This window comes from Gossypium arboreum, chromosome 11 (genome assembly GCF_025698485.1).
Source record: "Gossypium arboreum isolate Shixiya-1 chromosome 11, ASM2569848v2, whole genome shotgun sequence".
NCBI classification, from domain to species: Eukaryota; Viridiplantae; Streptophyta; class Magnoliopsida; order Malvales; family Malvaceae; genus Gossypium; species Gossypium arboreum.
Window position 1 is genome coordinate 136,802,813 of NC_069080.1, and position 15,623 is coordinate 136,818,435.

The 15,623-nt window shown below is 35.1% G+C and overlaps 3 protein-coding genes and 1 long non-coding RNA gene across 4 annotated transcripts; 3 read left to right on the forward strand and 1 right to left on the reverse strand.

Moving 5' to 3' along the window:
- Positions 1-1,427: 1,427 nt before the first annotated feature.
- LOC108472269 (putative disease resistance protein RGA3) lies at positions 1,428-3,822 on the forward strand. Its single transcript, XM_017773773.2, has one exon. The coding sequence runs from the start codon at positions 1,519-1,521 to the stop codon at positions 3,820-3,822; it is 2,304 nt and encodes a 767-aa protein (XP_017629262.2). The 5' UTR covers positions 1,428-1,518.
- A 730-nt stretch (positions 3,823-4,552) lies between these two features.
- Positions 4,553-5,336, forward strand: LOC128284147 (uncharacterized). The gene is made up of 4 exons (XR_008274484.1): positions 4,553-4,600; positions 4,684-4,714; positions 4,851-4,955; positions 5,058-5,336. It is a non-coding gene; the product is annotated as an uncharacterized LOC128284147 (long non-coding RNA).
- Positions 5,337-6,946: 1,610 nt separating this feature from the next.
- On the reverse strand, positions 6,947-9,556 carry LOC108472268 (putative disease resistance protein RGA3). Its single transcript, XM_017773772.1, has one exon. It carries the CDS (start codon positions 9,554-9,556, stop codon positions 6,947-6,949), a length of 2,610 nt encoding a protein of 869 aa, XP_017629261.1.
- A 2,277-nt stretch (positions 9,557-11,833) lies between these two features.
- Positions 11,834-15,103, forward strand: LOC108472267 (putative disease resistance protein RGA3). Its single transcript, XM_017773771.1, has one exon. It carries the CDS (start codon positions 11,834-11,836, stop codon positions 15,101-15,103), a length of 3,270 nt encoding a protein of 1,089 aa, XP_017629260.1.
- The last annotated feature ends 520 nt before the right edge of the window (positions 15,104-15,623 follow it).

Below are 15,623 nucleotides of genomic sequence, written 5' to 3' on the forward strand. Positions count from 1 at the left end.
CTGATGGCTGTCGATTCCACCAATATAAACCTACACCTAGTTTGCAAATTAAAGCAGTATAGGGAGTAGGGTCGATCCCAGAGATGGAATTACGCAAATTGTTTGTTTCTTGACAGATTAGTGTCAAGGCGGTTGTCGTGCCCATGACGTTTAGGGGAAATAAAATATGAAACCAGAAATAAACACAAGGAAACGTAAAAAGTAAAAAGTAAAAGATGAAATAAAAATAAAAAGATGAAATAAAAATAAATAACAAAATAATTTAAAGGAAAATCAATAAAACTTAGCTCAGCCTTAAGCACGGGTTTTCCCGTCTTTGACCCGTTCCTCGAAATTAGGTGAACTCCTCTTTTTCGATAAGCTAGTTATAGCTACCAAGGACGCCTCGAACACCAACCCTTCCTTGTGTAAATTAGTTATGGAACGTCCTATAACTAACCCTTACCGATCGAACAACCTACGAAACGTTCGTGATTTAGAACTCCGGTAGTTTTGCGTTCTAGAAGAGCCTAGCTCGAACCAATGCCCTCAAACGTTGGGACATTTAAATCCGGTTACTACTTCCCTTGACGGAACCAAACAGCAATCCCCACTTGGCACGCCAATGTGTTCACGGAAAACCAATTAGACAATCGATCCTTTCGGAATTCCAACTATACGTCTAGGCACACTAACTCAAACGACGTCTTTTTTGACTTAGTGTTGTCTAGACTTTGTGAGTTGACGGAGTCATACTCTTGATCCGGAGAAATAATAAATATAAAAAATTGGGAGTTAAGCGGCTCGGGTTCGTAACTCACGGGTTTTTGACGAGGTCAACACCGGCTTAAAGCTGAAAGGGGTTTAGTGTGGCATGAATTTAATCATGCTTGAAGGTTATGGAAATGATAGAAATTATATGAAAAAGGTAGTGGATAATGGAATTCCAAAATAAAATAGGAATGTAAAGACAATTGATTAATGGATGATTTCCTAAGAACTAAAACCCCCTATTTATATAGATAGGGTTTACTAAAAATAGCTTAAGAAAATTAATATAAAATCTAAAATAATAATAATTAAAAATAAATAGAATTAAAATAAACTTAAAATAGAATTTCCTATTTTTGGCTTTTTACAAAGTCAAATATATGACTAGTCCTTGGCTTGCTCTATCTTTTCGCTTTGGCTCATTCCAATAATTTTCTTCTAATTTAGTCCATTTTCAGCTTGCTTTTGATCAATTATATCCCTGACAAGAATTAAATCATAAAAATACTTAATTAGCATGATTCAATTATCAATAAACCAAATTAAGCATAAAAAATATGCAATTTGACATGTTTATCAGCTCCATTGAGATATTTGTGTCAAACATTAAATACGATGGGACCATTTCCCATGGTAACATCTATAAATATACTTATAGTCTCTGCATTTATGGATCCACATCCGTGTTTCATCTTGTTCGAATCATTTTCATTTTCTTCTCTTGCAGCAATCAAACACTTTTTGCCTTGAGTTCAGTTTGAACCAACAATGGCCGAAGCAATTGCTTTCGACATCGCTGCAGAGCTCATTATTAAGTTGAGCTCTCGTGTTCTTTCTCAAATTGGACTGTGGTGGAATCTCAAAGACGACCTCGACGACCTCAAAAGCACCGTCTCCTCAATCAAAGCTGTACTTCTTGACGCTGAAGAGCGATCCGTGACCAGCCATCTCGTCAAAGATTGGCTTGAACAGCTGAAAGATGTACTTTATGATGCTGACGACTTGCTCGATGATTTCTCTACCGAAACTTTGCGGAAAGATCTAATGGGTGGGAACAAGCTGACGAAAGAGGTACGCCTTTTCTTTTCAAGCTCAAATCACTTTGCTTACGGTCTCAAAATGGGTCAGAAAATTAAGGCCATTAAGGCGAGGTTAGCTTCAATTGAAAGTGAGGCCAACACTTTTGGCTTCATGGTGCGTGACCGCCCAGTGGAAACCTCTTTCATGATTAAAAAGAGACAGCAAACACACTCTTTTGTGAGTAAAGATAAAATAATAGGGAGGGATGATGATAAAGCGGCTCTTCTAAAACTCATGTTAGAGTTTGAAAGTGAAGAGAACGTTTACATCATTCCAGTTGTGGGGTTTGGAGGGTTAGGGAAGACTGCATTGGCGCAGTTTGTTTATAATGATAAAATGGTCTATGATTATTTTCAATTGAGGTTGTGGGTGTGTGTTTCAGATGTTTTTGATGTCAAATTAATTTTAGAAAACATTATTAAATCTATAACTGGCCAAGTACCAGATCAAAATCTCGAAATGGACCAATTGCAAAAACAACTTCGAGATAAAATTGGTGGAAAAAAATATTTGCTTGTTTTGGATGACATTTGGAATGAAGAGAGGGAAGAATGGGTTAGTTTAAAAGAGTTATTGGTAGGTGGGGCTAAAGGAAGTAGGATAATAGTAATTACTCGCTCTTTTAAGGTAGCCAAGATCACTAGTAAATGTCAGCCACATGTTCTAAAAGGCTTGTCTGATGACGATGCTTGGTCTTTGTTCAAAGAAATAGCATTTGAGCAAAGATATGCAGACTCAACAAATTCAGCCTTTGTGGAAATAGGAAAACAGATTTTGGAAAGGTGTAGTGGGGTTCCCTTAGTCATAAGGACGATAGCAAGTACATTATCTTACAAAGAAACTGAAGAGGAGTGGCGTTCTTTTAGAGATAATGAACTTGTTAGAATACCTCAAAATGAAGGTAAAATTCTAACTACACTTAAGTTGAGCTATGATCATCTCCCATCCCATTTGAAGCATTGCTTTGCCTATTGCCGACTTTATCCAAAAGATCTTGTGATTGATGTGCAAACACTTGTTCAGTTTTGGATTGCACAAGGTTTCGTAAAGCAATTGAATCAAAGTCAATCTCTTGAGGAGATCGGGTTTGGATATTTTAAAGATTTAGTTGAAAGAAGTTTCTTGCAAGAGGTAGAAGGAATGTATCGGATGAAAGGACTATACTGGGTGAAAGAACAAGCATGTAAAATGCATGATTTAATGCATGATCTAGCAGAAACAGTAGCAGGGATGGAGAGTAGCATTGTAGATTCAAATAAAATTGCAAGTAATGTTGGTAAAAAATGTCGTCACATATCAATTAAACCTTCATTAATTCCTTTGTTTAAAGGAAAGAAGTTGCGAACCTTATTACACTTTCCAAGCATGAAAGCTCAAAATTTGAGTGATGAAACTTGGGATTTGATAATTGCAAATTGTAGATGCTTGCGTGCATTAGAATTGAATGCTTTAAATCTTAAGACAATTCCACGCTCCATTTACAAGTTGAAGCATTTGAGGTACCTTGATCTTACTAACAATCATGGTCTTAAGATTCTTCCAAAGAGTATTTGCAAGATACAGAATTTGCTAGTGCTGAAACTTGATGGGTGTTTTCAGCTTGAAGAATTGCCAAAGAAGATTGAAAATTTGGTGAATCTTACCCATCTTGCGTATCGCGGTTGTTTTGGCTTAACTCATATGCCACGAGGAATAGGGAAGCTGACTTCCCTTGAGACGTTAAGCAGGTTTGTAGTGGATAAAGATGGCTCACATGACGGTGCAGATCTAAGTGAATTGAGTGGGCTTAACAACTTGAGGGAAAAGCTAAAAATAATAAATCTAGGATTTGTGAAAAATGCTAAAGAGAAGTTTAGGGCTGCTAATTTGAAAGAGAAGCAACATTTGGTGTCATTGGTTTTAAAATGGAATGGTGGCAATGATGATGATGACAAGTCACTTGAAGACCTCCAGCCCCATCCTAATCTCAAGGAGCTCTGTATTCGAGGATGAAGGGGTGATGCCAAGTTTCCAAGTTGGCTTTCTTTGCTCACAAAACTCGTTGATATTACCATAGGGGGTCCCAGTAATTTCAAACATCTCCCATCCTTTGCTAAATTGCCTTGTCTTCAACAGCTGAAGATATCTAATTTAACTGAGCTCGAATGCGTGGATGATAATGGCCCCAATGGAAGACAAGGAATCACAGAACCATTCTTCCCGTCGCTTAAGGTTCTCTGTCTCGAGTACTGCCAAAATATGAAGAGTTGGTGGAGGACAACAGAAGCAATTGGTGATGATTCCAACGAGGACGACACGACAGTTATGGGAACATGGACAAAAGCGTTTCCTTGTCTTTCCTCTTTAGAAATTGAAAATTGCTCTTTGACTTCAATGCCGTTGTATCCTTTACTCGATGATAAGCTAAAGTTGGTGAATACCAGTTCAAGGCCGTTAAAGCAGACCATGAAGATGAACATCACTAGCAGGACCCCATCAAGTTCAACCTCTTCTCTTCCTCTCTCCAAATTGAAATCTTTCCATGTAGAGAATATTGAGGAACTAGACACTCGCATACTAGATAAGTGGCTTCAACATCAAACAAATCTGCGATGTCTTTCTCTCTTTGATTTGCACAATTTAACATCGCTTCCGGACAAGATGGGTTGCCTAACCAATTTGCAAATGTTACATATACAAGAAATTCCCCAGTTGAAGGAAAGATGTCGGAAGGAAATTGGCGCTGATTGGCATAAGATTGCTCACATCCCGGACATTCGGTTGTAATCAGGTTGGTCCATCCTTTTCAAGAAAAATTTCAGTGGTATATTTGCACATTTGAAACTGCAGCTTATACTGTGATCACTAAAATAGTTACAGGAGCAGCACCGATAAAGATTGAGAGGTAATTCATACACTCAATTATTTTCTTATATTTTTCTATTTGATTCAAAAAAAGGAAATTGCTTAATTTAGATCAAGTGTGAAGTACTTTCAATTCAGGGGCATATAATAATAATCTTAGTTCAAATTTGATGCAGGCCATGCTTTTGCCCTATGAAATAATTGGTCACCTTTTTTATGTTTCGTTTGAGAAAAGCCAAGGGGAAAAGAGTTAGCTTTGTCTCCATGTACACCATTGCAAGGTGGTATGTCTGCGCTTGTTTTCCAGACTTATTAGATTTGTATTGTGGGAAAAAAAATAAGCATCACTGATTATTCACTATTATCATATGTTATGTTTTCAGGAAACAACCTTTAAAGGTACCCAAATGGACATTAATTAATGTGGAGAGGCCTAAAAAGCTTGCATGCTACCCTTCACAAACGTTGTACTTCATGCTCTGCTTTCTTCATTTTGCAAAATTAAGCACTAATTTTATCAATCATATGTATATTCAGTTTTATGTTTTTTCTTAAAAATTTGTCCTATTTTCTTTTAATTTTTGTTAGTTTTGTCCTATTTACTCAAAAATTAACTTATTAATACATAGTAAAACTCAATCAACTTTATCGTTAAACAAAAATTTTGATTTAAAATATTTAAAAAGTAAATGCATAATAAATAATTGATAGTAGTATGTTGTGGCCTTGAAAAGTGGGATTTTACAATCAGGTGTTCAATAGTAGTATTCCCCATAAAAAGAAAAAAAAAAGCAAAAGAATCCCAAATAAAATTCCCATTTCAGATGTTAATTAATAAGCTGCTTTATGTTGAAAGATGTTGAAATAATGAAGAAAAATCTGAAGAGTTAGTTAAAGGAAATCACTGAAGCCAACAATGTGGTGTAACCATGAACAACAGTTGCAATCAGTCCTGACCTTGTAATATTATAATTTAAAATTTTTTATAATATTATATATTTTTTAATTATATATATCTATATTTTTTAAACATTTTGAAATTTTGAGGATTTTTGTTCCCATTATTGTAAAAATTTAAATTAATTCCCAAAATATGTAATGCTTGTGATTATTTTTGAAATCGGTAGTTTTACCAAGTTGGGTATTGAGATTAGTATAAAAATTTAAATACTATATTTTTCGATTTATTTCCAGATTAGGGAGGAAAGGCAAAGAGATTGACAAATATGACTTCAAACCACAACACCAATGGTGTCTAAGTCCTTTTTTTTTTTACTTATTTAGTGTAGTGTGCAATTTGATATATGAACTTTGATTCGGAGTAATTAAATAAAATAAAATTTTAATTGTATTTCAAATCTATACATGAAATTTTAATTTTAATTCAATCGTATACATTTACAGAAATAAAGCCATCAATCTATTTTCATATTGGATAAGTATAATTATTTATATATACAATACGTACATGTAAAATGATAGTATATAAATAATGATGTTAGCCGTCTGTGAAAATTAAATCACATTAAAATTTCATTTATAGAATTGCACATCAGACCAAAATTCTTGTATAATTTTAAATTTTATTAGCATTTATTTCTTTCCTTTCTTTTACTTTTACACACATATATATATATATATATATATATATATATATATTATAACATAATTTAGTTTAAACTAATGTCTAGTTTGTGCACCGACATTTACATGTGCTGATTAACATGTTTTGTTGATTCATTAAGTGTACAAGTTACTCCTTTTGTAAGTTTCAACAAGTGTAGTGGTAGTAGTTAAGTATTTGATAAATCTTTTTGGTTAAAAGTTGTAAGGGGTTTGGCTGAATGAATGATGAGAAACATTCAACAACTTTCTTCCTTTGTTCTTTTCTGTTTTTCTCTCGTTTGAAACACTAGCAGAACGCCTCCAAGAGCCTGTCAATAGCATAGGTACCACCTAAGATAGTAATCAGTTGACTGTTGACATATATATTACAACTCTTAAAATACACTATTTATATAATCAAATCAATTGGAAATTCGAAAGAATTTTATGACATATATTACCATTTTTGTTTTGATGGAATATTTTGACAGATTAACAAATCGTAGCAGAAAGCATGCTCTCTGCTTCTTGTAGTGTACATAACCAAAATTAAGAGAAAACATAAATGAACATATATGTAATTACTTCAAACTGGTTAGGCAACGCATTTCGTCCAGAAGCGATGTTAAATTCGGCAAATCAAAGAGATGAAGACATTGCAGATTTGTTAGCTGTTGACACGACGACGCAATATTCTCCAGCTTCTGATATGATCTTGGAATATTTGGATTTCAGCTGCTGATAGCTTCAGCTCCTTGCAGTCCTTTGCTTCAAACTCTTCAAGGAAAGTGAGATGTTGGAGCACAGGAAAGAGTGACCTCAATCCACTGCAATTAATAATCTTTAATCTTTTCAATTGAACAAGATGTTGAAGTCCAAGGGGGAGAGACACCATCTGTGGAAAATTTGCAATCTCCAAATAAGAGAGATTCTTAAGGGCTTCCCATTGCATGCCCTCTAAATCAACCTCCTTGCAATCTTTTATTCTTAATTTCTTGAGGCCGGTGAAAAGTTGCAAGGACTCATCTAGCATGTGAGTGTCCAATCCCTCAATCTTGGCTACATGGAAACCTTTCAATTTGGAGAGAGGAAGAGAAGGGGTTGAAGTTGGTCGTGATATACTGGTGATGTTCATCTTGATGGTCTGCTTTAACGGCCTTGAACTGGTATTCGCCAACAATAGATCTTCATCGAGTGATGGATACAGTGGCATCAAAGTCAAAGGGCAATTTTGAATTATTAAAGAGGAAAGACAAGGAAATGCCATGGTTGATGTTCCCATAACTGTTGTGTCGTCCTCGTTGGAATCATCAATCGACCTTTTCCGCCACCAACTCTTCATATTTGGGCAATTATGTAGGCGAAGATACTTGAGCGATGGGAAGAATGATTCTGATTCTCCTTGACTTCCTTTTGGGCCATTATCATCCATGCACTCCAGCTCAGTTAAATCAAATATCTTCAGCTGTTGAAGAAAAGGAAATTGAGCAAAAGATGGGAGATGTTTGAATTTACTAGGACCATATATGGAAATATCGACGAGATTTGTGAGCAAAGAAATCCAACTTGGAAACTTGGCATCACCCCTCCATCCTCGAATACAGAGCTCCTTGAGATTAGGATGGGGCTGGAGGTCTTCAAGTGACTTGTCATCATCATCGTTATCACCATTCCATTCTAAAACCAACAATCTCAAACGTTGCTTCTCTTTCAAATTAGCAGCCTTAAACTTCTCTTTTGCATTTTGTACGAATCCCAAATTTTTTATTGTTAGGTCTTCCCTTAAATTGTTAAGCCCACTCAATTCACTTAGATCTGCACCGCCGTGGGACCCATCTTTATCCACTACAAACATACTTAACGTTTCAAGGGAACTCAGCTTTCCTATTCCACGTGGCATATGAGTTAAATCACTACAACCACGACACGCAAGATGGGTAAGATTCACCAATTTTTCCATCTTCTTTGGCAATTCTTGAAGCCGAGAACAGCAGTCAAGTTTCAGCGCTAGCAAATTCTGAATCTTGCAAATACTCTGTGGGAGAATCTTAAGAGAGAAATTGGAAGAAAGATCAAGATACCTCAAATGTTTCAACTTGTAAATGGAGTGTGGAACCGTTTTAAAATTTACTAAATCTAATTTCAATACACGCAAGTATTTACAATTTGCAATTATCAAATCCCAAATTTCATTCCTGAAATTTTGAGGTGTCCAGTGTGAAAAATGTAACAAGGTTCGTAACTTTTTTTCCTTAAGTAAATGTATTAATGAAGGATTAATTGATACGTGGCGACATTTTTCACCAGCCTTACTTGCAATTTTATTTGAATCTACAATACTACTCTCAGTCCCTGCTACTGATTCAGCTAGATCATGCATTAGATCATGCATTTTACATGTTAGTCCTTCCCCTGGATATCGATCATGCATTAAATCATGCATTTCACATCTTAATCCTTCCCTCGGATATCTTTTTCCTACCTCTTGAAAGAAACTTCTCTCAACTAAATCTTTAAAATACCCAAACCCGATCTCCTGAAAAGATTGACTTGGATTCAATTGTTTTATGAAACCTTGTGCAATCCAAAATTGAATAAGAGTCTTTACATGAATTTGATGATCTTTTGGATACAGTCGGCAATAAGCAAAACAATGCTTCAAATGGGAAGGGAGATTATCATAGCTCAACTTAAGTGTAGATAGAATTTTACCATCATTCTGCGATATTGTAACAAGTTCATTATCTTTGAAAGAAGACCACTCCTTTTCAGTTTCTTTGTAAGATAATGTACTTGCTATCGCCTTTATGACTAAGGGAACCCCACTACACCTTTCCAAAATCTGTTTTCCTATTTCCACAAAGGCTGAATTTGTTAAGTCTGCATATCTTTGCTCAAATGCTATTTCTTTGAACAAAGACCAAGCATCGTCATCAGACAAGCCTTTTAGAACATGAGGCTGACATTTACTAGTGACCTTGGCTACCTTAAAAGAGCGAGTAGTTACTATTATCCTACTTCCTTTAGCCCCTCCTACCAATAACTCTTTTAAACTAACCCATTCTTCCCTTTCTTCATTCCAAATGTCATCCAACACAAGCAAATATTTTTTTCCACCAATTTTATCTCGAAGTTGTTTTTGCAATTGGTCCATTTCGAGATTTTGATCTGGTGCTTGGCCAGTTATAGATTTGATAATGTTTTCTACAATTATTTTGACATCAAAAACATCTGAAACACACACCCACATCCTCAATTCAAAATAATCATAGACCATTTTATCATTATAAACAAATTGCGCTAAAGCAGTCTTCCCTAACCCTCCAAACCCCACAATTGGAATGATGTAAACATTCTCTTCACTTTCAAACTCTAACACGAGTTTTAGAAGAGCCGCTTTATCATCTTCCCTCCCTATTATTTTATCTTTAAAAGAGTGATTTTCTGCCTCTTTTTAGTCATGAAAGAGGTTTCCACGGGGCGGTCACGCACCGTGAAGCCAAAAGTGTTGGCCTCACTTCCAATTGAAGCTAATCTGGCCTTAATAGCCTTAATTTTCCGGCCCATTTTGAGACCGTAAGCAAAATGATTTGAGCTTGAGAAGAAAAGGCGTACCTCTTTCATCAGCTTGTTCCCACCCATTAGATCATTCCGCAAAGCTTCGGTAGAGAAATCATCAAGCAAGTCATCAGCATCATAAAGTACATCTTTCAGCTCTTCAAGCCAAACTTTAACGAGATTGTTGGTCACCGATTTCTCTTCTGCGTCAAGAAGCACAGCTTTGATTGTGGAGACGGTGCGTTTGAGATCATTGAGGTCATCTTTGAGATTCCACCACAGTCCAATTTGAGAGAAAGCACGAGAGCTCAACTTAATAACGAGCTCTGCGGCGATGTCAGAAGCAATTGCTTCGGCCATTGTTGGTTCAAACTGAAATCAAGGCAAAAAGTGTTTGATTACTGGAAGAGGATGAGAAATGATTGGAACAAGATGAAACATATATGTAGAGTGTATGGTATTTTAAAGAAGTGACCCACCACCCACCAAGTAATATAATTAAATAAAAAGTTACTGGTTTTATATTAAAAACTTAATTAATTAAGGGACACTCTTTATTTATATTTTTTCTTGTAGCATACGACATGGCCACATGGATTCAGCAGATGGCACACAAAGTCATAAAATTTGGCACAAATTTCTCAGAAGGCTCGTCATTTTTGTTAAAATTGTTGAAATAGGTGAAATGTGTTTAGTAGCATTTGATTTATTATTAACACATATTTGTTTATGGTAAGTGGGGTTCATCATTTTCGTTTATATATTACTATTAACACTACATATTATTATCACTTGAACTTTATTATTGTTAATTTATGAGTTGTTATGGTGAGATATTTTTTATTATCAATTAAATATTATTTTAGCTTCATTATATATATTTATTTATTGAAACATAAGGCTATTATTGTTTATATATATAATATATAAATATTTTCAGTTAATTTTTCAAAATAAAGTAATAAATCTAAGTCAACTGAAAATATTCACACCATATTTGCACCATTATCATCTATATAAATTTTCTCAAGATCTAACAATTTAATCTCAAAATTTCTCATACTCAATGATACTTCACATTGATATGTTAAGATCACACGTAAAAAGTTGAATTCTTATAAAAAATGAATTTAAATAATTTTAATACATAATTATATATAAACAATAATACAATGGTAACAAATAAAATTTATCAGCCGTTACTAACTCCTATATAAACGTCTGAAATAGCCTTATGTTACCATACATATGCTAAAATAATATTTAATTTAAACTAATAATAATAAAATATCTCACCATAACAAGTCATAAACACCACTAGTATTAACAATAATAACGTTTAACTAATAAAACAAACTGATAATCGTAATTAGTAGTGTTTATAGAAATATATAAATGAAAATCATGAATCCCACTTACAATAAACAAATATATGTTAATAATAAATAAAATGCTACTACTCTAAATAATATATATTTATACATTTCATCTATTATAGTTAATTAATACACTAATAATACCAAAGCTCAAGCACATGGCGGACAATGCATGGGTTGCTGTTTGAGCACTTGAATGTCACATGGAGCTTCTCTCTATCAAATTTTATTTTTCTTACATATTATTTTTTTAACAAAAACGACAAGTCTTTTGATAAATTTGTGTCAAATTTTGTGACTTTGTGCTGAATCCATGTGGCCATGTCCGATCAATTAACATTACTTTCTTTTTTTTAACTTATTAACCCTAAGAAAACAACAAAATTTCATGATAAAAAGTTTTGTCGTATGCTACAAGAAAAATAAAGACTCTCCCTTAATTAATTAAGTTTTTAATATAAAACCAATAACTTTTTATTTAATTATATTACTTGGTGGGTGGTCGGTCACTTCTTTAAAATACCATACACTCTACATGTATGTTTCATCTTGTTCCACTCATTTCTCATCCTCTTGCAGTAATCAAACACTTTTTGCCTTGATTTCAGTTTGAACCAGCAATGGCCGAAGCAATTGCTTTTGACATCGCCGCAGAGCTCGTTACTAAGTTGAGCTCTCGTGCTCTCTCTCAAATTGGACTGTGGTGGAATCTCAAAGATGACCTCGATGATCTCAAACGCACCGTCTCCACAATCAAAGCTGTGCTTCTTGACGCAGAAGAGAAATCGGTGACCAACAATCTCGTCAAAGTTTGGCTTGAAGAGCTGAAAGATGTACTTTATGATGCCGATGACTTGCTTGATGATTTCTCTACCGAAGCTTTGCAGAATGATCTAATGGGTGGGAACAAGCTGATGAAAGAGGTACGCCTTTTCTTCTCAAGCTCAAATCAGTTTGCTTACGGTCTCAAAATGGGCCTGAAAATTAAGGCTATTAAGGCCAGATTAACTTCAATTGGCAGTGAGGCCAACACTTTTGGCTTCATGGTGCGTGACCGCCCCGTGGAAACCTCTTTCATGACTAAAAAGAGGCAGAAAACGCACTCTTTTAAAGACAAAATAATAGGGAGGGAAGATGATAAAGCGGCTCTTCTAAAACTCGTGTTAGAGTTTGAAAGTGAAGAGAATGTTTACATCATTCCAATTGTGGGGTTCGGAGGGTTAGGGAAGACTGCGTTGGCGCAGTTTGTTTATAATGATAAAATGGTCTATGATTATTTTGAATTGAGGATGTGGGTGTGTGTTTCAGATGTTTTTGATGTCAAAATAATTGTAGAAAACATTATCAAATCTATAACTGGCCAAGCACCAGATCAAAATCTCGAAATGGACCAATTGCAAAAACAACTTCGAGATAAAATTGGTGGAAAAAAGTATTTGCTTGTTTTGGATGACATTTGGAATGAAGAGAGGGAAGAATGGGTTAGTTTAAAAGAGCTATTGGTAGGAGGGGCTAAAGGAAGTAGGATAATAATAACTACTCGCTCTTTTAAGGTAGCCAAGATCACTAGTAAATGTCAGCCTCATGTTCTAAAAGGCTTGTCTGATGACGATGCTTGGTCTTTGTTCAAAGAAATAGCATTTGAGCAAAGACATGCAGACTCAACAAATTCAGCCTTTGTGGAAATAGGAAAACAGATTTTGGAAAGGTGTAGTGGGGTTCCCTTAGTCATAAGGACGATAGCATGTACATTATCTTACAAAGAAACTGAAAAGGAGTGGTTTTCTTTCAAAGATAATGAACTTGTTAGAATATCTCAGAATGATGGTAAAATTCTACCTACACTTAAGTTGAGCTATAATCATCTTCCATCCCATTTGAAGCATTGCTTTGCTTACTGCCGACTGTATCCAAAAGATCATGAAATTCATGTACAAACTCTTGTTCAATTTTGGATTGCACAAGGTTTTGTAAAGCAATTGAATCCAATTCAATCTCTGGAGGATACCGGGTTTGGATATTTTAAAGACTTAGTTGAAAGAAGTTTCTTTCAAGAGGTAGGAGAAAGATATCCAGGGGAAGGACTAAGATGTAAAATGCATGATTTAATGCATGATCTAGCTGAATTAGTAGCAGGGTCAGAGATTAGTATTGTAGATTCAAATAATATTGCAAGTAAGGATGGTGAAAAATGTCGCCACATATCAATCGATCCTTCATTAATACATTTGTTTAAGGGAAAGAAGTTGCGAACCTTATTACTGTTTCGAAACGTGAGAACTAAAAATTTGGCTGACGAAATTTGGGATTTGATAATTGCAAATTGTAGATGTTTGCGTGTATTAAAATTGGATTATTTTAAACTTGAGAAGATTCCACGCTCAATTTACAAGTTGAAGCATTTGAGATACCTTGATCTTTCTCACAATTCCCGTCTTAGGATTCTTCCAAAGAGTATTTGTAAGATACAAAATTTGCAAGTGCTGAAACTTGACTGGTGTCTTCGGGTTGAAGAATTACCGAAGAAGATGGAAAAATTGGTGAATCTTACCCATTTTGGGTGTAAAAGTTGTTATGAATTAACTCATATGCCATTTGGTATAGGAAAGTTGAGTTCCCTTGAAACGTTAAGCATGTTTGTAGTGGATAAAGATGGTTCCCATGGCGGTGCAGATCTAAGTGAATTGAGAGGACTTAACAACTTAAGGGGGGAGCTAGAAATAACAAATTTGGGATTCGTAAAAAATGCAAAAGAGAAGTTTAAAGCTGCTAATTTGAAAGAGAAGCAATATTTGAGATCGTTGGTTTTAGAATGGAATGTTGATATTGATGATGAAGATGATGATGATGAGAAGTCACTTGAAGACCTCCAGCCCCATCCTAATCTCAAGGAGCTCTGTATTGGAGGATGGAGGGGTGATGCCAAATTTCCAAGTTGGCTTTCTTTGCTCACAAATCTTGTCCATATTAAAATATGGGGTCCTAGTAATTTCAAACATCTTCCGGCCTTTTCTCAATTTCCTTGTCTTCAACAGCTGGACATTCATGGTTGTACTGAGCTAGAGTACATGGATGATAATAGCCCAAAAGGAAGTCAAGGAGAACCAGGATCATTTTTCCCATCGCTTAAATATCTTTGCCTCGAGAATTGCCCAAATATGAAGAGTTGGTGGAGGAAAAGGTCAACTGATGATTCCAACGAGGACGACACAACAGTAATGGCATTTCCTTGTCTTTCCTCTTTAAAAATTGAAAATTGCCTTTTGACTTCAATGCCATTGTATCCTTCACTCGATGATAAGCTAGAGTTGGTGAATACCAGTTCGAGGCCGTTAAAGCAGACTATGAAGATGAACATGAATGCTAAGACCCCATCAAGTTCAACCTCTTCTCTTCCTCTCTCCAAATTGAAATCTTTCCATGTAGACAACAATGAGGGACTGGACACTCACACGCTAGATGAGTGCCTGCAACATCTCACCAGTCTCAAAAGATTAGAAATTTGGAATTGCAAGGAGGTTGACTTAGAGGGCATGCACTGGGAATCCCTTAAGAATCTCTCTCATTTGATGATAAATAATATTCCACAGCTGGTGTCTCTCCCCCTTGGGCTTCAACATCTTGTTCAATTGAAAACATTAAAAATCCTTAATTGCAGTGGATTGAGGTCGCTCTTTCCTGTGTTGGAACATCTCACTTTCCTTGAGGATTTTGAAGTGAGGGACTGCAAGGAGCTGGAGCTATCAGCAGCTGACTTCCGAATATTCCAAGATCATACAAGCCTACGCTACCTATCGCTGGTAATGATTCCAAAATGTCGGCATCTTCCGGAGTGGCTTCAAGAATTCCATAAAAATAGGAGAAACTCCCCAATTGAGGGAAAGATGTAAGGGGAACATTGGTGCAGATTGGCACATCCCGCACATTTGGGAGAAAGAATTATATGAAATAGGGTGTATCCTTTCATTTCAGTTTTTTTTCTATATTATTGACACGTCATTTTTTTAATTCTTGAAACTAATAAGATTGTTGAACTGTATCAATGACATGGTTTAAGGTTTTAGGTTAAAAAAATTAACAAAATGATGAAAAGTTGAAATATTATTAAATAACTGAAAAGGGATACAAGTTGATATGACATTCCTATTTCATACAATCATTTCTCTTATATTTGGTGTTCGTCTTTTTATTTATTTATTTTTAACCCCATTAATTTTTTCAAAAAATAAAAGAAAAGATTTCAGTGGTATATTTACTCTCCAACTCTGGGCTTTTATGCCGTTTTTAACTCTAATATATTTATGTTGGATACTGTTAATTTCCTTATTAAAATATTATTCATTTGACATCTTATATAAATTGAAAATCTTTTGTTTTAATCCTACTTTTTACTTACCATATTTCATAATA